Source organism: Equus caballus, chromosome 31 (assembly GCF_041296265.1).
Source record: "Equus caballus isolate H_3958 breed thoroughbred chromosome 31, TB-T2T, whole genome shotgun sequence".
Taxonomy (NCBI): Eukaryota; Metazoa; Chordata; class Mammalia; order Perissodactyla; family Equidae; genus Equus; species Equus caballus.
The window spans coordinates 10523248-10548573 of record NC_091714.1 but is presented as its reverse complement, the minus strand read 5'-3'; the positions used below and the strand labels follow the sequence as shown (position 1 = coordinate 10548573).

The following is a 25326-nucleotide window of genomic DNA, read 5'->3' as shown; positions in this document are numbered from 1 at the left end:
GTTTGGAAACTGGATACTTGAGAAAATAAGAAGTGTCACACGCTGCTGTTTCTGGTATCTCTCTGGTGTTTGGAATTTGGCCTAAGTAGGGATGTTGACAATTGAAAATTATTTCTCGCATCCACAGCCTTGCACTTAAATATTGATAGCAATGTTTATAGCTGTGCATTGATAGCCATGTTTTTTTGTTTTGTTTTGTTTGTTTGTTTGTTTTTGGTGAGGAAGATTGGCCCTGAGCTAACATCCATTGCCAATCCTCCTCTTTTTGCTTGAGCAAGATTGTCCCTGAGCTAAGATCTGTGTCAGTCTCCCTCTATTTTGTATGTGATATGCTGCCACAGCGTGGCTTGATGAGCAGTGTGTAGGTCTGCACCCGGTATCTGAACCCACGAACCCTGGGCCACCAGAGCAGAGCGCACAAACTCAACTACTACACCACTGGGCTGGCCCCTTGATAGCAATGTTTTACTGAACTCCATCCAGCCCCTCAACACCTCACCAGAAGAAACAGTTACTGGGTCTAGAGGGAGAATCATCCAAAAAGAAAATAATCCAGTGGCTCCATCCAGTATTCCCGCTCAAAGAAGGCCCTTCCAGGTGAAGATGGCCATAGTGAATTGATACACTGCTAGATGGGCGGTAGTTCTCAGGGCCAGCAGACGTTGCTGAAGCTTTGCCCCGCTCCCCACCCCCCACAGCCTCTATGGTCAGGTCTAAAAGATCACACTAATGATAAAACTTTAAAACATCGTAGTAAGCAGAGATAAAAGAATAAGCAGTCATAGAAATTCAGTCCATGCTTAAATATTTCATGGTTACAGCCACAAGCATATGTGAAAAATCCTTGTCTAACCTGGAAGTTCTGGAGTTTCTAGAGATTGATCAGAATCGCTCCCTGCTCCTGAGAAGACTACAACCTGAAATATTCAGTTCGTGTGTCTGTTTTATCACATGTCCTTTCGTAACTGTCTTCTTAATTATATATGCTGGATAATTCCTTTTGCCTTTGAAAGAATTCATTTCTTTACCTGTTTCTGCTCCTGTTTCTGCGTAGAGTTCGTTCAGACCAGGAGTTGTTAGATCGTTCTTCTGAATAGATATGTCTCTTCTTAGTTTTGTACATAGTGGATGTTCAATAAATACTATTGACTGATTTGATGATTAATTCTACCCTTCAAATTCTTCTGTAACTTATGAAGTAGGTTTTAAGGTGAAAGATTTGTCCAAATTGAATAATTTCTTCCTCTTACTGCAAATGAAGATTTATGAAAAATAATCACATTCTCTTTTCCTGCCTATTCCAATTATCTATTATTGATTAATAAGTCACCCAAAAACTTAGTGACTCAAAACAAGTTTTGTCATACTATCTCATTTGGGTATGACTGTCTCTTTGGGTTGACCAGGTTCGGCTGGCCAGTTTGGGTTAGGATGGTTCATACAGTTTTGGTCTGATATCGACTGGGCTGGAAGCCCATGGCTGCTTCCTACATGTATGTGACTCCCGTGTGGATATGACCGGAACATAGGGAGGCTGGTAGGCATCTCCCTCCAGGTGTCTAGCTTCGACTCCCTCATGGCTTGGTGGTCTTGGGGAGTCAGACTCCAGAGGCAGCATTCCAAGAAACCAAGGCTGAAGCTGTAAGACTTCTTATGAGCCAGCCTTGGACATCCAGGAACAACACATCTGTCACATTTTCTTGGTCAACCAAGTCACTAAGACCGGCCCAAATTCAAGGGGAGGGCAATTAGCTTTTATTTCCCAATGGCAGGAGCAACAAAGAGTGTGCTGCCATCTTTAATCTACCACAAGATATATTAAAAAGTGGCTTTTAAAAAAAAATTTTAATGATTACTTATTGGGTTGGACCAATTAACGAAGAAAGACATTGTTTTAGAAAAGCACAAACAATTTTGGTCCTTCCATTATGTCTTTAAGTTTTAGATTATGGTGGTTTCAGATTATATCTAACTTGTCATAAGCCAAGTCGAGCATATTTAGATGCCTACTTTGAAACTAATACCACGAGATCAATTTTGAGGTCCTGACTCACTGTTATTTGTGAGAGCGTTTCTGAGAAATGTCTCCTCAAGAACAGAACTGCTGAGGGGGGGCAGAAAGTCACAACGAATGCAATGTCCAAGCCCATTGAAATAGTGACCACCCTCATAACAACACATCTTCCCCAGGAACTATGAACATTGTGAGATGAAATAAAACAGGCCCTTCTTTCCGGGAGGAATTGCTTTGAACCATGACATGCAGGTAGTGTCATTCTATTTAGCAACAGAGGATAAGAAAAATAGAAATCTCCCAAGGTCGGCCTTCCATGAGGCCCTTGTTAACCTGTAACCTACTAAGATATTCCATCCCTGAGGACAGGTTGGCCTCTGTGCCTCGGTCTTTCTCCAGAAGTCTGAACTTGGGCGTTTAGGCTTGTTCTGCCCTGGCTCTGGGGGCACTCACACCTCTCTTAGGGAGAACTGGGGAGGGTCCTTTGCAGCCTTCTGGGCCGTTGGCTCCCATCTACCTGTGCGAAGGTGTCTGTCAGCAATATTGGTTCCCCTGGCAGCTCAGGGCCTCCGTGTGCCACACTCTTGGGACAGCTCGGTGCATACCGTGTAGTGCCGTCTGCTCCATAATAGCATGGAAAGAAAGAGAACCCATTCCTTGAGGCCCTGTCATCCATCGCTGCTGCGTCCACCAGCTGGGACTGTGCCTGGCACACAGTAGGCATTCAGGCAATATTTGTTGACTCAACAGTAAAAGGCAGAAGTCATATCCGTGGTGGATTTTTTTTTTCTTTTTGCTGAGGAAGATTCGCCCTGAGCTAACATCTGTTGCCAATTTTCCTCTATTTTGTATGTGGGTTCCCACCACAGTGTGGCTGATGAGTTGTGTGTAGGTCCACACCTGGGATATGAACCCATGAACCCCAGGCTGCTGAAGCAGAATGCACCAAACTTAACCACTAGGCCATGGGGCCAGCCCCATGTTTTTGAAAAAAGTTGGATTAGTTATAAAAACAAAAATAGGAAAATTTCAACTAAAACTTGAGCATTTTATCTTTTCCTGAAAAATATGAAAACCTGGCACACTGGGCTTGAGGAGCAATAATCAGTGGGAGCTGTGTGGTGGCTGCCCTCTCTGGATTGGCTGGTGTTCTAGGTGGCCAAAGGCCCCCACCCCCTGCCTATCACTTTACACCCAACCTCATCCCTTTTTGAGTTTGCAAACTCCATGAGGCATATTCCCATCTCTGGTTTGGAAACATCCTTAGAATGTTTCCATTTATTTTAGAGGATGTCATAAAATTCTTGCACCTGAAGATATATTCTTTTAAAATAATGGCCTTATTGAGATATAATCCATTTACCATAAGAGTCACCCATTTAAGGCATGAAATTCAGTGGCTTTTAGCATATTCAGAAGTGTATGGCCATCACCACTATCTAATTTTAGCATATTTCACCACCCCAAGAAGAAACCCTATATCCATCAGCAGTCACTCCCCGTATCCTACCCCCTCCAGTCTTAGGAAACCACTAATCTGCTTTCTGTCTCTGTAGATTTGCCTGTTCTGGACATTTTGTATAAATGAGATTGTATGATATGTGACCCTTTGTGTCTGACTTATCTTGTTTAGCATAATGTTTTAAAGATTCATCCATGTTGTAGCATGTATCAGTGTTTCATTCTTTTTGATGACTGAGTAATATTCCACTGTGTGGACATACCGTATTATGTTTATCCATTCATCAGTTGATGGACATTTGGGTTGTTTCCGCTTTTTGGCTATTATGAATAATGTCTAGAAGGCTCGTCCAGTGGTGTAGTGGTTAAGTTTGTGCATTCTGCTTCGGCAGCCCAGGGTTCACCAGTTCAGATCCTTGGCACAGACCTACACACCACTCATCAAGCCACGCTGTGGTGGCATCCCACATAGAACAACCACATACAACTAGGATATACAATGATGTACTGGGGCTTTGGGGAGAAAAAAGAAAAAGAGGAAGATTGGCAACAGATGTTAGCTCAGGGCCAATCTTCCTCACCAGAAAGCATACGTTTTAAAAAAAATAATGCCTGGAAGATTGTCAATCCTATTTAATAGCTGTATGCTACACAGCACTTCAAGGAAGGGAGGAGGGACCGACCCGGTGGCACAGCAGTGAAGTTCACATGTTCCGCTTCTTGGCGGCCTGGGGTTCGCCAGTTCAGATCCCGGATGTGGACATGGCACCGCTTGGCACGCCATGCTGTGGTAGGCGTCCCACATATAAAGTAGAGGAAGATGGGCACGGATGTTAGCTCAGGGCCAGTCTTCCTCAGCAAAAAGATGATGATTGGCAGTAGTGAGCTCACGGCTAATCTTCCTCAAAGAAGAAAAAAAAGAATTAAAAAAAAAAGAAGGGAGGAAAAACTTCACATCAGAAAAGCAAGGACAGGTTATCAACATTCCCAAAAGTTTGGGAAATCACTCTGGTAAGAAAAACTATACTAGAAGCTAACAACTCCTGAGTTACAGAGAGCAAAGGGCAGCACGAGGGCAGGTATCAGGGTGAAGGAGAGGGGAGGGGTGGGCAGAGATGACTTTGTGGAATAGTGCACGGGGCGCTTGCTGGGATGGGGCCTGAGGCAAGGCTCAGCTTGCTGCAGCTCCTCTGAGTCATCTGGGAAATCGGAACTCCCAGTGGCTGATCGAGCGCCTCTGGGCGCTGGACACTGAGGCCGCAGGGACGGCAGCCACACATTCTTAAAAGACCATTCATTGCGGTGCTTTAACTCTCTTCGAGGGGCACGGGGCTGCCAGTGGAAAGGGCTTGCACAAACGGCACAAGCCTTGCGCCCGAGTGCCATGTCCGTGCATCAGCTCTCAAGGGCCTGCTGAAGTTAGACTGCCTGCCCAGTTAGGAAGAGGGTTTGTCTCAAGGATTGCGAGCCACGGGGCATTTCTGTGGCTACAACAGCAAATAATGCATCCCTGCAAACAGTTATACTGATGGCAGGAAGCTCCCCTTACCTCTGTCGCCCCGAGAGACAAAGTATGTTTTTGGGATGACTGTCTATGTTTAAGACGAAGCGGATAGAAGGCCTTGCTCTTTCGTGACATCATTTTGCTAAGCCAGGGGAGAATTTCGCCGATTTTCCTGTTTGATGGAGAGAATGAGCCTGGGAGGATACTTACTTTATACTAAAGACAATAGGTGCAATTTATTGAGGATCTATTATGTGCTGAGCACATTCTTACTCTTTTGATTAGCCCTGCATCCTATGAGGTCGATATTTTTATTCCCATTTAATGGATGAGAAATTTGAGACTCAGATACGTGAGAGGACCCAACGCCATTCAATTGATGAGTGGCAGATCTTGTATCTGAGCCCTGGATGAAGGCTTGAAACCCCAGGTCTCTGTTCCCCTCAGCCCATCTTTCTAGCAGGTGATATATCTGGGAGAGAAGAGATCTTAACATAAATGACAGAATCACGTATTTTGGGGGCAGGATGGCCAAAGGCACAGTTGTTTGGTACGTGAGCCTGGCAACACGGTCTAGCCTCCAGTGGCTGGGGTCAACCGGCAGCTCCCACGTGCCCAGCACTCTCTACTCTGGAGCTCCCTGGGCCTGTCCTCTCTCTGGCCAGCACTCAGGGCTGTAAACCTACCTTCATCCTGCCCCCCAGGACAGTCCACCAGAGCGTCGCCCTCCCAGTGCGAAGGACTGGGGTTGCACACCGTGTTACTGTCCACAGGCCTTCACCCAAATGAGTGTCCTTCCCAGCAGGTGTTTCAGGCTGTGGTCCCGGGAAGCTGCGCCCTGCTACAATCACCTTCTGAAGGAAGCTAACTATGTCAGGAGAAGCGTGCGTGGCAGTCATTTTGGAAGTGGAAAGACATCATCTCAGGCAGGAGAGGCCAGGTTATCAGTGCTAACAGACAACTCCAAAATCTTAGTGACTTAGGACAACAAAAGTGTATTTCCTGCTCAAGCTACGTGACTCCTGCAGGTCAGCTGGGGATTCTGCTTGAAGCTCCTCATCCTGGGACCCAGGCTGATGCAGCGACCTCACATATTGACGGCCATCGTGGCAGAGGGAGGAAGGGTTCTGGAGGATCTCACACCAGCCATTAGATGCTCTGGCCTGGAAGTGACACACACATTACGGCAACTCACAACTCGTTGGCCACAACTAGCTGTGTGGCTCCACCCAACCACAGGGCCTGGAGGTACAGTCCACCCAGGTGCCTGGAAGAGGCGGAGAGCCAGATACGTTTGGCGAGCAGCTCTGATGTCTACCACAGGCATCTTACAGTACCCCTCCCGCCTCCCCCCTCCCTCTCTTCTACTCTCTCTCACTGTGAATTATGACAGGGCTGGGTCTCAATCAGAGCGACCCAGACCCCCACTCACCAGCTGTGTGAGCTTGGGCATGTCACCTGTGCAAAATGGAGACTAGTATTGCTTTGAAGTGGTTGTTATGAAGATTACACGTGCCTTGCACAGTAGATGCTCAGTAAACGACAACTTGTGAAGCACTAACTTAGGAAAAGTTAGAGTTTCTCCACAGCCCCAAAATGTCCAGTATTCCATCATCTTTTAATTCTATTTTCCCTAGACAAGCCAAGGTCTGGGGTTCTATTCTAAAGGCAGGAAATAAATACATTTTAAAATGGTGTTATTCATGCATGTGAAAAACTGGAAGGAACCCAAATTAAATGTCTAACCACAGGAGAATGATTAAGTAAATAATGATATGTTGACTTTGTGAAATGTCATATAGCCATAAAAATGGATACATTCACTTTATGAAATGTTATATAGCTGTAAAAATAACAAGGAAGGTTATATAACAACATGCCAATGCTCACCATAGTATATTAATTGAAAACAGGTTACAAAGTTGTAGCTATTCATTGACCACAAGTTCAAGTATGTGCAGATGGAAGAAAACTGGAAATGAAGATACCAAAAGATGACAGTTGTATTAGAGTTGTAGAATTATGAGTGTTCTTCAATGTTGCTTATATGGTTTTAAAAACTTCAGAAAAATATCCTAAATGCATTCATTTATTGATGCACTGAGAAACCATTAAGAAATTTTAAAGCTAGATACCTTAATACCTCAGCATATGTAGATAAAAATACCTCCAGTTTATGAACCCAGCAAAAGAAACTGGGCCAGAGATAAAATAAAACGTTTTTAAAAAGCAAAAGTAGGGGACTGGCCTGGTGGCATGGTGGTTAAGTTCACGTGCTCCGCATGAGGAGCCTGGGGTTCACAGGTTCAGATCCCAGGTGCAAATCTAGCACCGATCATTGAGCCATGCTGTGGCGACATCCCACATAAAATAGAGGAAAATTGTCACAGATGTTAGCTCAGGGCCAATCTTCCTCACACACAAAAAAAAAAATTAAAAAAAGCAAAAATAATGGAACATCATCTTTGGGCAGTAAAGTGTATGCACACACGTATTATGACAACTTCCAAATGTGAGTAGGGCTGAGAAAGTTTTGCAGCCTGAAAAATTCTTTAGGAGTAGAAAGCTCTTCAGACCTGGAGCTGGTTCTGCAGTGGATTGCTCGCTTTTGTTGGTTACTGGGAGTTGCCATTTCAGTCTCCCCCAGAGATGAGAAGGCCTTGTGTATGGGAAATAGGTCTTTTTTGTTTCTGTAATTCTCAGGTCTGTTCCAGTCCCTGACTTGGAGTAGCTCTGTGATCTTCAAAATCTCCGTTGGCCTGATTCAAAGCTCAGTTCCTGCGTCCCTACCCCCAGGCTTTTGATTCAGAAGGTCTGGAGTGGGTTCCAGGAGTCTGCCTTTACGCTTTCCGTGGGGCTTCTGATGGAGGTGTGTGAGGAGGCACTTTCCACCCGCAGGATGGCCTCCAGGATGTGTTTATAAGATGAAGAAACTAACAAGACTCTACTTTGAATGCGGACTGCCCGTCTGTAATTCTCGCGTTTCCTGGTGATTTCTGGGTCCGCTGGACTCCTGGCCCCCAACCCTGCCTCTCCTGTAGACACCCCCCACTCCCTCCAGACCCTCCTGCTTCTCCCCTGGGACTCCCCAGAAGTGGGATTTCCCTTGCACAACTGGCCTCAGCAGGGGGATTCCTGCGTATGTTCGGAAGCGGGCTTGCGTTGGTTCATGCCGTCTTATTCAAGAAGGAAAAGATTATCACAGGAGGGAGCTATCTAAAATTAAGAGTTTGAGGGCTCAAAATAGCTGGGAAAATGGCTGCTTTTGTGCAGAAAACTGGGCCTGTTTTGCTGAGCATAGTGGTTATAAAGCTCCCAGGGAGAGAAGACAAGTCTTGGAAGCCCGAGAAGAGGGAACGAAACAAAGGCTTAATCGGTTTAGCCTTTGAAAATGCCCCCTCTGAGCTAGCGCTGCTGACGTTTTGTGTCAGGATACAGGAGAGCTATCTTGAGGATGCTCGAAGAGACCCTCTGTGTCTGTTCCCTCATCTGTAAAATGGGCATTATAGAGCAGCCTCCCAAATGGATCAAAGGAAATGCTGTGGGTAGAGTGCTCCGCATGCTGCTATGATTTTTCTGATTAGAGAATGCATATGGCATTCCTGCAGGTGGCCGCAGGGAAGAGCACTTCTGTCACTGCCCTGCTCACTCTGCCACCAGCGAAGGGGGCCGGCGGTCAGGACAGCTCCTGTCTGCAGCCGGGGTGAGGGACCTGCAGAGGTGCTGGTTTCTCATGTGCTGCAGCCCCAGCTCTCTGACTAGTGGTGGCTGAGTGTGGCTACAGGATCCAGCTATAAGACAGACGTGTTCCATCAGCCTAGGAGGAGACCTGGGGAAGTCAATACAGGTCCTCGAAACCCTAAACTTGCAACGAGGCCTGGAGAGCATCGCATCCATATGGGGCTCACCCAGTGATAAGCGTTTATTAAATGAGTGCATGTGTCTGCGAGTCCTGCCTTGACCTCAGACTATACTGCCTGACCTAGCAAATAAGTGGAGGGGAGGCTTGCTTCTGGGAGTAGAAAGCACAATTTTAGTGCCAGCATCCACATTTACTATGCGAATTTTTTTAAACATCAGTCTAAAGTTGGTTGTCTCCTTTTGTTATTCCTGCCTCTTAGCTAGATGATACTTTTCTATGAAAGGCAATTGGAAACATCTTCTAGAAGTAGCATATTTCACAAACTTATTACAGAAAAGTGGTGCAGGGTCTAATTGGAGAAGCAATTACGTGGTCCTTACAGGTGTTTACAAAGGGCGGCTTTGCTCTTAGGGAACTTTTCAAGTGCTCCAGCATTTATTGAACCAGGTACAGATAAAGCAGGTGCCAAGTCTATACCTGACAGCATTAATTGGAGGTACTGTGCTGGGCCCTCTCGCACTGTGTCACTTTTCTCATTTAAATTAATATTTTGAAGGCAAAAGCAAAGATAGAAAGATAATTGGTGCTTTTGAAAATCTATGACTCATTTTGAGTTGTATTCACTTTTGATTTTTGAATATATTCCTTTGAATCCATTAATGTAGAAACTCCCCACAAACTATTTGTGTTTTGTTTTCCTTGGCCTATATTTCCAAGGCCAAGGGAAAGTTTCTTATATTTTTTTCAATACATATGTTTTTTCTTTTAAACTTATCCTTATATAAGAACAAACTTATTTGGCTAAATGGTCTTTATTAGGCAGACATTGGCAAAGATGGATTACAAGAAAAATAAAATTCCAAATAATTATTTGAAAATCGATTTCAGGCTTATATACAACCATGGCACAGCTCTGGGTCACAAAACTGTGATGTTTGTTTATACTTAACAAATTGTAACACAGTCTTTTGCCTCTAGGATCTTTGTCATTTATTAATGCTGCTGGAACAAAAAAGTAAGAAAGGCTTTTCCCACTCTTTTCATTAACATTTGAGGAGTTTTATCATATTGTAGGAACGATGTTAACTTTCTTTTGACATGCAAACTAATTAGCACTTTCCCATTGCGTTTAGTGCTGTGATTTTCATCCTAGTAGACTTTAATTAAATACTCTTTGCTGTTCAGTTAATCTATCTGTCTATTTAAATCAATCTGACTGTAACACAGAGCTTCTAGGTAATTAAAACAGTGCAGTGCCACGTCCCGGATTAATGAGGAGGTCCTAATTTAAGAGATCATCGGAGAACTTTGCGTTAACCACGTGCTCGGGGGTTTGCAATATGTTCAGTCCTCAGTAATCTCTAGTTGGAAGCAATCATGATTAAGAAAAGTCGGGCAATTATAGAGTTTTGTATTATTAGGTATTATTTGATAGCGTAGATATAAGTTATGAAGCCAAGTAAGAAGAGGAACACTCGTAAAACCCACCATCTGATCTAAGAACTAGAATGTTCCCGACACTGCTGTGTTCTCATGCAACAATCTCATCTTTTACCTTTGCCCAGAGTTAACCACCATACTGATTTTATATATATATATTTTAAAAATAAGGTAATTATAGTTTCAGATTTGAGGTTTCCATTTTCACATTTCATTCTCCTTACTTCCTCATCAGTTTGCTGAAAGTGACTTTCCATGATACACGCTTTGATCGGACTGGTTTTTAGTAGCCTTGGGCTCACACAAGACAGCCAAAGAGTGGTACCTTGACTGTTCCAGAGAGAGCCACAAGGGCACCGTTGGTCCAGATGGCGGTGATGGTCCTGCTGACTGAAGCGCTCTGTTAGTAACTCTCTGAGCATCAGAGCCATAGAAAGTTTCTCCCTGTATCTCTAACACTTAGAACAGTGCCTGGGACTTCGTGGATGCTCAGCAGATGTGTATCATGTTTAATAATTTAATTAATGCTTATAGGAAAAGTTTGGGTGGAAGACTATTTCATACCATTTCATTTAAGATCAGTTTGAGCATGTAAAGTCAAATGAACATATATTTTAAAAACGTATTTTTTTAACCATAATTATCAAGGATCTAGCAACGGAGTTGGATCCATGTCCCCTCGAACTCAGTGGCACCGAGGGGTGATCTGTGGGGAGACATAATGTCAGCCAACTGTGTTGACTTGGAGGCCTCTCCTTCCATAATCCCTCTATAATCTGTCTGTCAGAAAGGCAGCATGGTGTTAGGATTAAGAGAATGGATGTTGGAGCCTAAGTTCCTGAGTTCAAGTCCCGGCTTAGCCACTAACCAACTGTGTGATCTTGGGCAAGTTACTTAACCTCTCTGTGCCTCAGTTTCCTCTTATGGGAAATGGGGATATAGTACCCACCTCCCAGGGGTGTTTTGAAGATTAAATGAGTGCAGATATGTAAAGCTCTTAGAACTGTGATTGGTGTATTGCAAGTACAGTGTAAGAATTTGCTGCTACTTTGTGTGCCTAAAGATTTTTTTCCCCGTGTTCCTATTTTTACTCGACTTTCACTCATCTTTGGGAAATCAGCTCCTCACACACACCCCAGCAGGAGAGAGGAGGGGTTCTCCCTCTCAGGGAGCCCCTGTGACTCTAGGAATGCCCTCCACCTGGGACTCAGGGTTTGGAATTGCTTCCCTCTCCCCTCGCCCTTTCTCAGTCTCCCTCGGGCTGTTCACAGAGGACTCTGTCGGCCCTTCAATAGATTTTTAGCCCCTGCTTTCCCCTGAGGCTTCTGAGCTCAGGGAGGTTGGTTCGCCTTCTTGGAGGTGTAAACAGAAATGGCAAAGAGGTGTCTACCTTCGTCGAGGAGAGAATTCACTCCATCCCTGACACCTCGCTGTCCTCTCCCAGCCCAGAGAGCTGGAATCTCAGCAGTGGCCTGATGATGGAGTAACTTCCCTGATTTCCACAGGAATCTGATAAAGCACGGCTTCCCATCTCCAAGAGTCAAAGTAGACGGGCCCTTATCAAGTTAGGCTGTGCCCAGGAACAGAGGAGAAAGGAGAGGCAGCCGGTGTTCTCGAGGGGGCAGGGAGCTTGGTTTAATGACAGCTGCAGGAGGGCCACCTGGACAGGAGCAGCCTGGCTTCTGGGGGCCAGGAAGCAGCCAGAGTGAGGTGTTCCACTGGCCACAGAGAGGCAGCGCGGCACAGTGACGAAATCCCAGGATGCGCCTGCAGCTCCCAGCTCGCCTGCACTCTTGCTTCGGGATCCGGAGGAAGTGTTTTGTAGCTGCAGCTTCGTTAGTAAACTGGGGTTCAGTCTGATGATCCCCTCTCTGCCTATGTCACAGGTTGCTGTTAGGAGCAAGTGAACTATGTTAAAAGTGATGGGCTGTTGGGCAATGTGGTGTGCCAAGGAGGGCGCTGGGAGAGGTCAGATTTTATCATTGATGCTCTGTCAAGTCGCCTGCACATAGGGGTGCAAGATAGCAGACATTTGGGGGCGGGTTTAGGAATGATTTTTAGTCCCTTTCAGATGGGTAACCCGCTCATGGGCTGCACCAGGCTGACGCCCACAACTCTGTTACCTGAGGTTGACTGTTGTTGGGATCAAGGCTCTTGAAGGACCCTCTAAGGAAAGGGCCTTAAGAAACACCCTCTCTGAGGGTAGTTGTATTGCCGTGTGGACATTAGCCTTCCTCAGAGTGTTAACACGCTCACTTGTGTTCCTGATTCTGGGTTAGAAGCTCAGATGCAAAAGTTACATGTTTGAACTGGCTTCCCCATGCTTTATGAGATGAAATAGACAATATTCATATTACAAGAAGAAAGGTGTAAATATCACATATTCCTTATTCTCCCATCTTGAAAATAAAAGTTTTATAGGAGTTGTTAAAAAATTTGTTTTGCATTGTTTATTTCTATCAGCTCTTTTGAGAGACGGAGAATGATAATATTGTCTACGTAAGTTGAAACTGGCTGGTGAAAAACCGTGACAAAGGGCTGTTCCACCTAAAGCATCGTTTTCTGTTTCGGCCTGGAGATGACCTGTGCTGTCTACAGAGCACCCTCCAGCTCTGAAGTTCTGTGTATACACATGTTTCAACACTCCCACTCGTTTTTTTCATGTGAAACATGGAGAGAGAGTTGATATTTTTATTGTGTTTTATCTAGATAATCTCTGGAAATGTGAAGCAATGCCTTCTGTAGATGAGCGACTTGTGTCTCCTAAGGTAGAGGTTTTATCTTGTATTTCCTTCCTTTTCTTTGGAAGTCTACACAGAAAAGGGACCATTAACTAGAGAGAGTTATGAGTGAGTTGTTTCCACATGTAGGTAAACCAGTTGTACGGTGAAGTGCTGGTCAAGAGCAGGGCCCTGCCTGCCTTCTGGCCTTGTCTCCTGCCCTGCTGCAGACCTGATGCTCTGATGGGCTGTTCTGTCACTGTACTGTGAACACTATACCTTCCCCCCTTAGGTCACATTGTTCCAACACCTGGAATCATCTCCCCTGTTTCTTTCCTTTTCCCATTCCTGCCAAAACCCTATCACTCCACCTGTAGAAATATACGTCTAGTAATTATACCTAACACAAATGTCATTGCCTCCAGATGTCCTCACTGCTCACTCCAGCTGGGAGTGAGTGAACTTGACTCATTCTTTTTTTTTTTTCAGACGTCTCACTCTTTTTTTTTTTTTTTTTAGATCGGGAGCTAACATCTGCTGACAATCTTCCTCTTCCCCCGCCCCCAAAGCCCCAGTACATGGTTGTAAGTCATTCTCGTTCTTCTATATGGGACGCCACCTCAGCGTGGCCTGATGAGCAGTGCTAGGTCTGCGTCCAGGATCCAAACTGGTGAACCCAGGACTGCTGAAGCAGAACATGAGAACTTAACCACTCAGCCAGGGGGCTGGCTCCTGACCCATTCCTGATAGTCCTTAATTACCTATTTTTTGCACCATTCCTAAAGTGTTGATAGTACCAAATGCCTGGAATTGTTATTATCAATCTATCATCTACCTACCTATCAATTAGCTATCAATCTGTCATCTATCAACTTTCTATCATCTATCATCTGTCAATCATCTATCTATCATCTATCAATCATCTATCTATCTATCATCTATCATCTATCAGTCAGCCATCTCTCTCTCTCTTATTAGATCATAAACAACGAGAGGTACATGGCTTGGTCCTGAAGAGAGGTGTCCTTGATTCAAGAGTGGAGCCAAGTTCAGAGGGTAGGGCTGGGACTGGGGCATACCCAGAGGCACATGTCCTGTCTGAGGGGTCTCGAGGGAGTTGCTGCTAATTTGTAATCCAAGATAAAAGCTCCAGAGCCTGCAGCAGCCGTGAGAGATAGGCAGGCAGAACCCCAAGTCCATAGGGCATGGGAGCAGGCAGCTTGATTGGCAGCCACACCCATGCAGGTGGTAGAAAGAAGCTGTACCAGGGGTCAGGATGTTCTGGGGCATCCCTAGTGGGGTCAGCTTCAGTGTCTTTTCACCTGGGGAAGCTCAGGGTGTTGTGGCTTCCCTTCCATCCCCGACCAGTGTACCCACTGCTTGGCCACGTGTCTGCCCTCTCAGGTGACAACGAATAACAGGCTCCATCCTCTGGCTGAGTGAGTAGCTTGGGTCTTAGCTGAGGCCTCAGCATCCAGCTCTTTCACCTCGCAGGCAGCTGGACTGTTAGGAGCTCAAGTGTCCTCTTTCGTCCCGTGACTCCATAGCCTCTAGCACCATTCCTTGTAACTGGCAGGAACTCAGTCGGTATCAGTTCAGTTATTACATGTGTTTCGCTGGAGGAGCACGTTTGTTTTGCAGGGGGACTTAGATTCTGTTAACCATGACTGCTCGTCGCCACGATCCCTGACGAGTCCTCAGGTGCAGTCGCAGCTCTGAACCACCTTGTCAAGGGAGAAACTTTTGCTTTTCTCCTCCTGTTTGTTTATTCATTTATTTTCATCCACATAATGGTCTCAGTTGAGTGGGGGTGTAAATAGAAGTAAGATATGGTCCCTGACAGTCCCTTGGGCACAGTGCAGGAGCCTTACCTTCTCCTGATGGTCAAGTCTGCCTCCCTCCCCGCCTCGCTCATAAGAAGGAGGAGTCCTGTCTGGGGGTCCTCCTAGCTTCTAGGGTGCCCTTCTGTGAACCCGTGCTCTGAGGGCAGTGGAGGACCTTGGCAGGCTCTGCAAGCCAAAGACAGATTGTGGATAGTGTTTGGGGTCAAAACAACCATTTCAGACAAAGGGGCTAAGCTAGAGGTATTTCTCAATGAGGCGCCATTGGCATTTGGGCTGGTCAGTTCTTCCCTGTGCGGGGCTGGCCAGCTCCTTGCAGGATGTCCAGCATCTCTGGCTCCACCCACCAAATGCCAGTATCCTCTCCCCTCCGAACACTGGGGCATCAGAAAACACTCCTGACACTTCACATGCTGCTTGGAGGAGGGGTGCTGCCCCTAGTTGAAAGCCGCTGCATTGAAGGATCCGCAGAGTGTGTTCTCTGCCCGCTGGAGCGTTATGTGGCGCTTCATAGGTCCTGGATGGACCATTTCTGCCCTGTGTTTTTGTGTGAAGTGAAATGCAGTTAGTAGCAGTTACACCCAGGGCAAGAGTCTTGAGACAGCAGCCAGTTCTACTAGAAGTGTGATTCACGGATGCAGTCCAGAAAGATAGAGAGCCAAACACTGTGTGAGTTACCAGGGCTGCCGTGCTGGGAAAGACAGATGGGGCCCCCGCACACATGCTGCTTACACTGTGGTCAGGGAGCCGGTCCCTGAACAATGAAAGAAGCAAGGGCTGTAATTTTAACTTGTGATAAGAGTTACTGAGAAAGGTAACAAGATGCTATAAGAGAACATCCAGGGGACTGTCAGTGTCCCCCAAGTCCTCTCGGAAGAGGTGACGTCATTTAGACTGGGTTGTGAAAGAAGAAAAGGACCTGCTGTATGTGGAGTTGGGGGGAGTGTTCTAGGCAGAGTGGATCCCCTGCCCCCAAGGACATGCGGAAATAAAGGACAGTGTGCTGGAGCACTGACCCCTGGGGTGACGTGTGAGAAGGCGTTGGAGCGGGAATCATGGGCACCATGAGGCCAGGCCTTGTGGGCTGTGGTGGGGCGTTTGTAGGATGGAACGCCATTTAATGGTTTTGAAACCATCGCTCTGGCGACTGTGTGGAGAACAAATTTATAGGTGGGTGTGCTGGGTACTTCCTGTTTGTCTCTCTGAATTCACCCCCCCCCACCCCCTTCCACTTGGCTGAGCTCTGTGGACGCATCACTAAGCCTACTCATCTGGTGGCTTATGAGTGGATTGGACCAATGGGAAGCACCACTAGCAGAATGCAGGCAGGAGGAGAGGGAAGTTGGGGGGCTTTATTCCTGCGTCTTCTCCCCAGGGGCACCAGTTTGGCAGTAGATGAACATCTGCCCAAGGCCACAGCCCTGATCAGGAGGCCCGCCCCTACGCCTCCACTCACCTGAGCTCCTGTAGTCTCTCCTTCCACCCCGGGGAGTTGTGATGGCTTCTTGCAATTGTCAGCCCTGGGATGCTTCACCTCTGGTTGGTTTCTCTTGGTTCTGCCCACACTTTAGTTAAGAGCCCCTTTATTCAACTGTCTCCAGTCACCCCTTTTGTGTGCCAGATGTTCCCCTTGGGACCCTGAGCCATATGGGGGCAAGAGTGGCAGAAAGGAGAGAAGTAGGACGCTGTTGCAATAGCCCAGGTGAGAAAAGTTGGCAGCTCCGACCAGGGTGGCGACATTGGAGATACAGGGAGAGAATTTGGGTTTAGGATGCATTTTGAAGGTTGATTTTAGCTCATTGGGTGGTGACAATGGCCACCAGCGCAGGTGACTTTCTCTCCAGGTGTCCTGACCTTGAGATCCAGCAGAACCATCTCTTCCTCTCATGCTGAGTCGTGGCAAGTGTTGCTCTGTTGCTGCGCCTCTCTGCCCTTAGCTTGGTGCCTCAGTTCCTTAAAGCACCATACACTTCTGCACGTCCTTGAACATCTTTGTTATGTTGATGGGTCTTTCAACACAGGATTATCGTGATTGTGCTATTCAAGTTGCTTCCAATTGATCTCATTGTTTTGAAATAAGAGTGATGAAAAGAATCATGTTTATAAGTTCTGCGTAAGGTTTGTGTGGCTGGTACAAGTTCAAACTGGCCATGTCCTGGTGTTCTCCTCCTGCCTTTTTAATTTCACCTTGCAGACATTGGTTAGTCCCAACAGCTTCCATCATTGCAATTGAACTGGTTCAATTATAATGTCTGATGAATCTGGGTTCGTTGCTCATTTATTTGAGCCCTCCGAGGGCATGGATCTTATCTGTGTTGTTCATTGCTTCAATGCCAGCCCTTAGAACTGTGCCCGGCACATGGTAGGGGCTCAATAAATATTAATTGACTAAATGTATAAATGAGTTGGCCGTGGGGCATCCTCCTGAAGGAGGTTGAACTGCTGTATTCTGTAATGCTCATGTCTGGTCCACATGCTATGCTGAAGCGTTCTGCAGATGGAAGGTGCTGGCCAGGGAGGGATCATGAAGAAGTGTCATGGAAACTGCATTTAATAATGACTGCAACCTTGCCACCACATTATAGCCAGTGTCCCCAAATCAGGCATTTGTGTATGTGCCAGCAGAGAAAATTTGAGTTCAGAGAATAAATCTCAACGATAAGGCAGGGCAGACATTTTTTTTTTAAACTTGGTCAGTTCTTGGCACATGACATTCCCATCAGGACTACCTCACTGAGAGAACACTCACGAAAACGTGATCCTATCGAATGCTTCAAGTTCTGGGAGTTGATGTTTTCTGGGCAATTATGCCAAGATATAAACTTGGCCTCTGATAATAGCCCATCGGAAACGTTTGGTTCGAATGGCTGAGGTAGAGTGAGGGCACCGAACAAGTGTGTAGAACATTCTAACTTCTGTGTTTCATTTGCTGTTTCTCCCTGAAAATAATCCACCTTACGTTCAAACTAATCAACACTCTCTTCACAGCCCTTCAGCGCCCCGGCTTAATTGGCTGAATTGTTGTTCTCAGTGTGACATTTTGCTCTGTTCTCAAGTCTGGATTTGATGACATTCTAATGATCCTCAAAAGCACATCCAGGCAAAATGAGATAGAGTGTGAGTTTCGGCCCTTGGCCGCGCTGCCATAAGCATGCTGATTGCATTTGCAATCACATTCTTCTCCGAGCAGCGTTTCCAATGTGATTCTCTTGCAGGGCACACCAAACTGTGCTGAAATACAGTGTTGTTGCACAGAAGCAACACAGACCGTGCCATCTCAGCCCTCCTTTAATCACTCGGTTTTGGAAATATTGGTTTTCTCCCTGCTGCTGCTCTGTTCGCATTTCAGAGCAAGCCTTGTTCTTTGCAGGAGGGGATGCCTAACAAAACAGCAGTTCTGATGTACACGTCTGCCTGGGAGCCTCGGGCAGTGCATCGTTCGCCCGTGAAAATCTGCCCTTAACATAGGATGAAATACGTTCTTCCATCTTATTTTTTTTCCCGAACGGGAAACTTGTTTTCTTTTATATAAAATTACTGTGGGAAAATGTCAAAGCAAACAGAGGCTCACAGGAATGGTGATGACGATGGGCCTTGACTGAGACGTAGGCCAACCTTTTAAACCATTTCATGATCCTTACCAGCTAATTGCTAGAGTCTCTTCTGCTGGAAGGGCGATTGTTCTTGTTCCTGCCAAAATTGTGTGTAAGGAGAGCGGGTTGGGAAGTTGGACGGTGGGTAAAGTCCTTCTGTGTCCCTTCAGCTTCCGTGTCACATGTGTGTTCACACACTTGCTCCACGTGGAGGCCAGTTTCTTTCTTTTGGAGGACTTGACGATGCGTGACTGAGTGTTCTCTTGATTTATTTCTGTTTGTGGTCTGCGGAAATCTTCCGGTGTAATAAAAAATGTAAAGGCATCCAAGGGCTTTGGGAGTGCAAACACAATCGGACACACCTCCCTTTGAAAATCCCCCAGGCCATTATAACTAGGGGGAGTGAAGCTGAGAGAAGCGGGAGGCTGTGCTGCATTTAGAAATGATGTAGACATTGGATCAGAGACTCTCAGCCCTAACAGTGAACTTGAGGACTAACCCGAAGTCGGTTTTGAGCTCCTTTCATAGCATTGGGAGGTGTGAACTTGGGGCAGACCCTTGGAGCCCCGAATATTCCAACAGGGCCGGGTGATCTCCTCTCTGTAGAGAGGGCCTCTCTTTCTGCAAAATGCCCCAGCCTCACCCCAGGGAGGCAATTTTGTTTGTAGAAAGGTTTCCACGAGGAAGTGTAGGAACAAGAAAATTTGGGATATAATTTCCTTTGTCCTGCTGGTATCTTTCCTTTTATTTAAAATTTTCCTTTCTGAGCCTTAGCCAAAATGTTCTTTCTTGAGATTTTTCCCACTTGTTTATGTGGTTAGGCGTTTTGGGTTTGTTTTTGTTCTGGTGTTCTGGCTCTCCCTGGCCTGTTCTGGCCTGAAGAGCATGCTCTTCCCACATTGATTTTGTGTCTCTGGCAGAGACGAACAGAGCTCTGGCAACTGAATCTTAAAAGGCTAAACTTTTTAGAAAATTATAATTTAAAATCCAGCTTGTTTCTCCCGTGTTTCTGATTTCCCCCCCATTTTGGCACTTAGGAAATGAGATGACTATATCTGCGTTCCAGGTGGTGGTACCTATTGTTTGATCCTATCAGGCACGTGAGTGGCCCTTGGTCTCTGAGTGACAGACTCCTACGTGTGTTCTTGGTGACTACTAAGAGAAACAAAACTGTCCCATGTGTAAGAGAGTCAACACACTGTTCTGTCCAATGACATCCCTAAGCTTATACCACTAAGCCTGGTCACATGATGATACTCAGCTGTTACTTGAGTATTCTGCATCCTGGTTAAAATTGCCAGGCCAAGCATCTCTTACCTGTATTATCTCGGGCAGTTGACAAACTCTAGTTGAGAGATCGTCACAAAAAATGAAGGCAATGGACAACGTGGCCTAGTGGTTAAGCTAAGCATGCTCTGCTCTGGTGGCTGGGGTTCAGTTCCTGGGCACGGACCTACACCACTTGTCAGCGCCAATGCGGTGGCCGTGACCCACATACAAAATAAAGGAAGATTGGTGCAGATGTTAGCTCAGGACAAATCTTCCTCAGCCAAAAGAGGAAGATTGGCAACAGATGTTAGCTCAGGGCGAATCTTCCTCAGCAAAAAAAAAAAAAATGAAAGCAATGGACAAGATGAATGTGTGTATTCCCTCCAGCCCTGAAATTCTACAATTGTGTTTTTGTGTGTGTGTGTCAATCTTCCTCTATTTTATGTGGGATGTGGCCACAGCGTGGCTTGATGAGCGGCGCTAGGTCCGCGCCTGGGATCCAAACCTGTGAACCCTGGGGCGCCAAACCAAAGCACGCAAACTTAACCTCTATGCCACCAGGCTGGCCCCTCTACAATTGTGATTCTTGCTCCTGTGTGTGTGTTTTAATTCTCCAAGTGATACCTTGAGTCATATATTTCTATTTTCGCTTCAATAAGCACATCGAGAGCACCTACAAAGCTAGGAACTGAGGTCCAGAGATAGAAGATGGGGATCGCACTCTCACGGAACAGTCTAGTGGAGGAGATGGGAACAAAACCAGCCTCTGCAATAGGGAGATGTGGTCAGTCATCAGATGGCAGCCTGCGGCTGATGCTCTGGGATTCTCAGGGAGCTGGAGGGACCCTCCCCAGAGGAGTCATGCTGGAGGGGAATCTTAAAAGGGAAATGTGATCTAACCAGGTAGAGAAGTAGGGCTGGAAAGGATGGGTGAGGCTCAGGGAACAGGATCTGCAAAGGGAAGAAAACAAGGGAGCGTGGTGCGGAGCTGTCCACACGTCAGGGTGAGGTGACCGGGGCAGAATGGCAGAAGATGGGGCTGGGAGGTAATTATAACTGCTGTTTACTGCATGCCTCAGCTGAGTTAAATAATTGGTGTCATCATTTTTCATCATTTTGCAAGTGAAGACGTTGAAACTTAGGTTAAGTAACTTCCAGAAGGTCAGAAGTAGTCATTAAAAGAGCAAAATTTGAGTTCAGTGGTTCCCAGGGAAAAAGGGCTGGGGGTGGGCACAGGGGGTGGGCACAGGGGGTGAAGGGGAGTGCTTTTATGGTGACAGATGAGAAATAATGTACAACTGAAATTCACAATGATGTAAACTATCATGAACTCAATAATAAAAAAAAAGTTGAAAATTAAAACAAAAAAGAGCCAAATTTGAACTTGAGTCTTCCCTCCATGAAACTTCTCTCTCCCTTGTTCCCTCCCTCCCTCTTTGTCTCTGTCTGTCTCTGATAGGGGATGCAGAACTATCCCTTTGTCCCCTGGCCCTGGCCGCCTTGCCAGGGAGTGTGGCTTTCATCCTGGAGATGATGGGACCCATCTCAGAAGGATGTCAGGCAGGAGGGCAACACAGTTAGGTAGAGAGGTTGAAGGGAAAATGAAGGTCTGGATCAGCTGGTCCATTGGCTGGGGTGGACTCAGTTCCCGCCCTGGAGCCCTGGAGAGAGTGTGAGTGGCGTCTGGAGTCCCACAGAGCTTCTCTTGTGTCTTCTGTCCACTATTAGCCTTTCTTGTGGCCTCGGAACTCAATTTCTTTGCAAACCTGTGAGGATTGAAGAAAATCCAAAATAAAGAAAAAAGTAATATCAACTTGTGGTTCTTCAGCCTTTACCACGCATTATACCATCTAATCCTCATAACACCCCATGAGGTAGAAAGGGTTAGCATCCCCAGCCTACAGACGCTGACTTGCCTAAGGCCACATGGTTTGTAAATGGTGGAAATGGAATTAAACCCCCAGATCAGAGCATTTACCCTCTAGGCCCACTGCCTTCCAGAAGCATGGGGCCTGGCGCACAGTTGGGAATCAGAGCTTTTAACAATATGATTACAGTTATTGTTGTTATTATTATTAGGCAGGGGTCTGAGAGCCAGGTAGGAGCTGGAGGAAGATGGCGGAACCCAGGCTAACGGCTTCCTGACCACCAGCCAAAAATTTTTCTCTTTCCCTGGGCCCTCTTCCACCCCAGGCGGGTGCATCAGAGCTGCTGTCTCCGCCCCATTCCAGGCCTTGGAATCACTCTCCCCACCCAGCTACACGATGCCCTGTGCTGGGAGCCGCGTGCTGGAGGACTGTCCCCTGTCCCTTTTGCTTCTTGGTGGCAGTGGACTCCTCAGGAGTAGATTTTCTCCAGTCGCAGCCCACATGGGGTCCGAGAATCTGCACCGTCCCTTCCCAGGGGAAAGGCAGCCAGCTCCACCATGCATTTCTCCTCCTACCTCCCCGGGGTCCTCAGCCCCTGCTTCTCCGTCTGCAATCAGACCTTGCCTGACCTTTGGCAGCTGACTTGCTTCTTAACTGCCAGGGAGAGGGGTATGAAAGGGGGTTTGGTTTGGAGAAAAGGTTTGCTGATCTTCTCTCTTCACCGTGATCAGGCTTCGGACCTGGGACTCTCCCAGCATGGGGTCCAAGGAACCAGGCTCCTTCTTGACTTGAACTCAAGCAAGGATTCCAGGGCATACTCTTTGGGGGGTCTTTGCATCTGAAATCCACTTCCTTTGTGGCCCCAAAACCCCTGAATTTGTGCTGATTCCAGGAGAGGGTGTAGAACTCATGTGTTTATTAGCAGGTGCTCTCGTCCTGTAGAGAAAGCTAGAAAGTTTAATCTGAAACTTAAGAGGTCTGAATAGGGTACCCTTTTTAGGGGTATCTGAGAGCTTAATTTTCAGATCTTCAGTTGTCACAATGCTTCTTTTGTTGCAGTGTGTAGCCTGGCGTTAGGTCCCTGGGTCATTCAATGTCACGTCACCATTCACTACGGGTCTTTCAGTGGGTAGGGAATGGCAGTTCACAGGCTGTTTGGACCTGGTAAAATGTCTCGGGGGTTCATTCTTTATGTGGGTTGAGCTTTAAGAATAGCACAGGGCCGGCCTGGTGGTACGGGGTTAAGTTCAAACATTCCGCTTCTCAGAGGCCTGGGGTTCACTGGTTTGGATCCCAGGTGGGGACATGGCACTGCCTGGCAAAAGCCATGCTGTGGTAGGCGTCCCAAGTATAAAATAGAGGAAGATGGGCAAGGATGTTAGCTCAGGGCCAGTCTTCCTCAACAAAAAGAGGAGGATTGGCAGTAGTTAGCTCAGGGTTAATCTTCCTCAAAAAAAAAAAAAAAAAGAATAGCACACACCTTTGCCTGGACAGGCATCTGCCAGGCTCGGGGCTACCTCTCCTCTTTCCAGGAGGTTGCAATCCGAGCCTCCATGTGGGGAAGCCTTTGTGTGGCTGGAGCCTCAGCAGCAATCACGCCCTACTTAATTTCTGGAAATTAATCGAGGATGTGTGTTCTGTGAGCACGAGAAAGAGTTGTTACTCGTTCTTAATGGATTTGCAAGATAACCTGACACTGTGTTGCATTGTGTACTGTAGTAGCTGTGCAGTGCTTTTTGAGGAAGTGAATGGGCTTGCTGACAGCAAAATTGTGTCTCAAATGGTGAAGATGTTTCAAATTGAGAATGTAAAAAGCCCGCCTCCTCCCTCCTCCGATTAACAACTATTCCTTCAAACTTAGAGGGAATCTTACATCGCTTTTTCAGTTTTATTCTCGCTCTTCTAAGAGTTGAAATGTTTAGGAAAGGAGAGCTTTGCTGAAGGCTTAAATTGTAACGTTAACCTGACATATAAAACAAAGCACACGCGCAAGTGTAACTGCTTTCTTCGTAAAAGCTATCATAGCATAAAGCTGCCCCCAAGACAATCCCGACAAGAAGTGTTGGGTTTTGAAATTTGCGAGGAAAACGGACAAGTTTTTTTAAACACCTTTGTTTTCCTTTCAATTACTTTCATTGACTAGTTTAAAAAAATCCTGTAACATTATTCTTATTTCTTAGAAGTTTCATATTTAGAAGCATTTTCAGGGTAGAATGTAAAGCTTGTTGAGGCATCCTGGAGTGGCTGCCGTCTGGATTTTGAAAGGGGTGTGGTGGTTATTCTTAGGGAGGGGCCTGAATTTGGTAAGACTAGAAGCCAAAACCCTGCCTGATGGAGCCAAACTCAGCAGGGCACACTGTGGTGAGTCTTAAAATGTCAGGATAAGAACAAGAATACTTTTGCCTTTCTTAAGGCAACGTGTACTTCAAAGCATTGTCATAGACAGGTTTTTTTGTTTTTGCTTTTGGTTTTTTTTTTTTTTTTTTTTGGTGAGGACAATTTGCCCTGAGCTAACATCCATTGCCAACCTTCTTCTTCTTCTTTTTTTTTTTTTTTGCTTGAGGAAGATAAGCCCTGAGCTAACGTCTGTGCCAATCTTCCTCTGCTTTGTTTGTGGGATGCTGCCACAGCAAGGCTTGATGAGTGGTGTGCTGATCCGCGCCCAGGATCCAAACCCGAGAACCCCAGGCTGCTAAAGTGAACGCGAGGAACTTTAACCACCAGGCTACAGGACCAACCCCCTAGCACAGACGGTTTTTGTCCTTACAACATCCTCAGAAGAACTTGAGAACAGATATTTCTCTGTTTCTATACGTGTTGAATCCCTGGTGCAAAGAGGCCAGATGACTCGCACACACCTCCTAGACTGGTAAGTCACAGAATTTGGATGCACTGGTACTTTTCTCCATATTCATTCAACAAACATTTATTGAGCATTTATGCACCAGGAACTCTGCCTGTAAAGAAAGTGGGCCTGTCCCAGTCTATGAAGGCTGGCTATCTAAATGCCCTGTGCAGCTCCCTAGATCCATGAGGCCACTTTCTAGAACGAGCTCTCATTGTCTGGGCATCTTCATATACTTGACAGATATTTATTGAGTGCCTGTTGAGTGTTTCATAGGGAACAAGACACATGTGTTCCACTCCCTCATGGAGCCTTCAGTCTATTGGGAAACCCAGACCAAGAGCAAGCAAGTCAACACAATGAAAGATTGTGAGGAAGGAAACCCACAGCATCCCGAGATGGAGAAAAATATTTGGGGATGGGAGGGGGGACTGACCTCAGATAATTGATAGGAAAAGCCTGAAGCCTGAATGAGGAGAAGGCTGTGCAAGGTGGCAGCTGGGGTGGCCGAGCAAAGTTAGGAGCTAGTGCAGCGGAGGCTGAGAGAGCCAAGGAGACAGGGCGGGAAGACAGGCTCGGAGAGCCAGGCAGGAGCCAGAGCGCAGGCTGTAGAACCAAGAACGTGGATTTTCCTCCCAGTATTGTGGGAAGTCACTGAGGGATTTTTATTGGGAGTGACAGGATCAGACGTGTGGTTTTGAAAGCTCGCTCTGGCTGTTGAGTGAGCAGTGGGTTGGGTGGGAAGAGTACTGACCAGGATTGGGTGCTGTCAGGGGAGATGAGCAGATGTGGACAGATGTGGGAGGTAGAAGCTCTGTACTGGAGTCAGTGGGATGGGCTTGGGGAGTGAGAGACAGGGAGGGCTCAAAGGTGACCCCTAGGCTTCCAGACAGGGATACAGAGTGGGTG

General features: G+C 46.5%; 1 protein-coding gene across 5 annotated transcripts in view; it reads left to right on the top strand.

Annotated features, from left to right (window-relative positions):
- Nucleotides 1-25326, top strand: part of ZDHHC14 (zinc finger DHHC-type palmitoyltransferase 14) — a 278614-nt gene that overhangs the window by 80926 nt on the left and 172362 nt on the right. Inside the window, exon 2 of one of the 5 annotated variants that reach the window (XM_070256318.1) lies at nucleotides 24140-24441. The exons of 3 other annotated variants lie outside the window; for them this stretch is intronic. In XM_070256318.1, the coding sequence (XP_070112419.1) occupies nucleotides 24416-24441 (26 nt within the window). In that variant the 5' untranslated portion in view covers nucleotides 24140-24415. Of the gene's footprint in view, nucleotides 1-24139; nucleotides 24442-25326 lie in introns of those variants that run through there. One more of the 5 variants, XM_023633129.2, reaches the window with a different exon arrangement.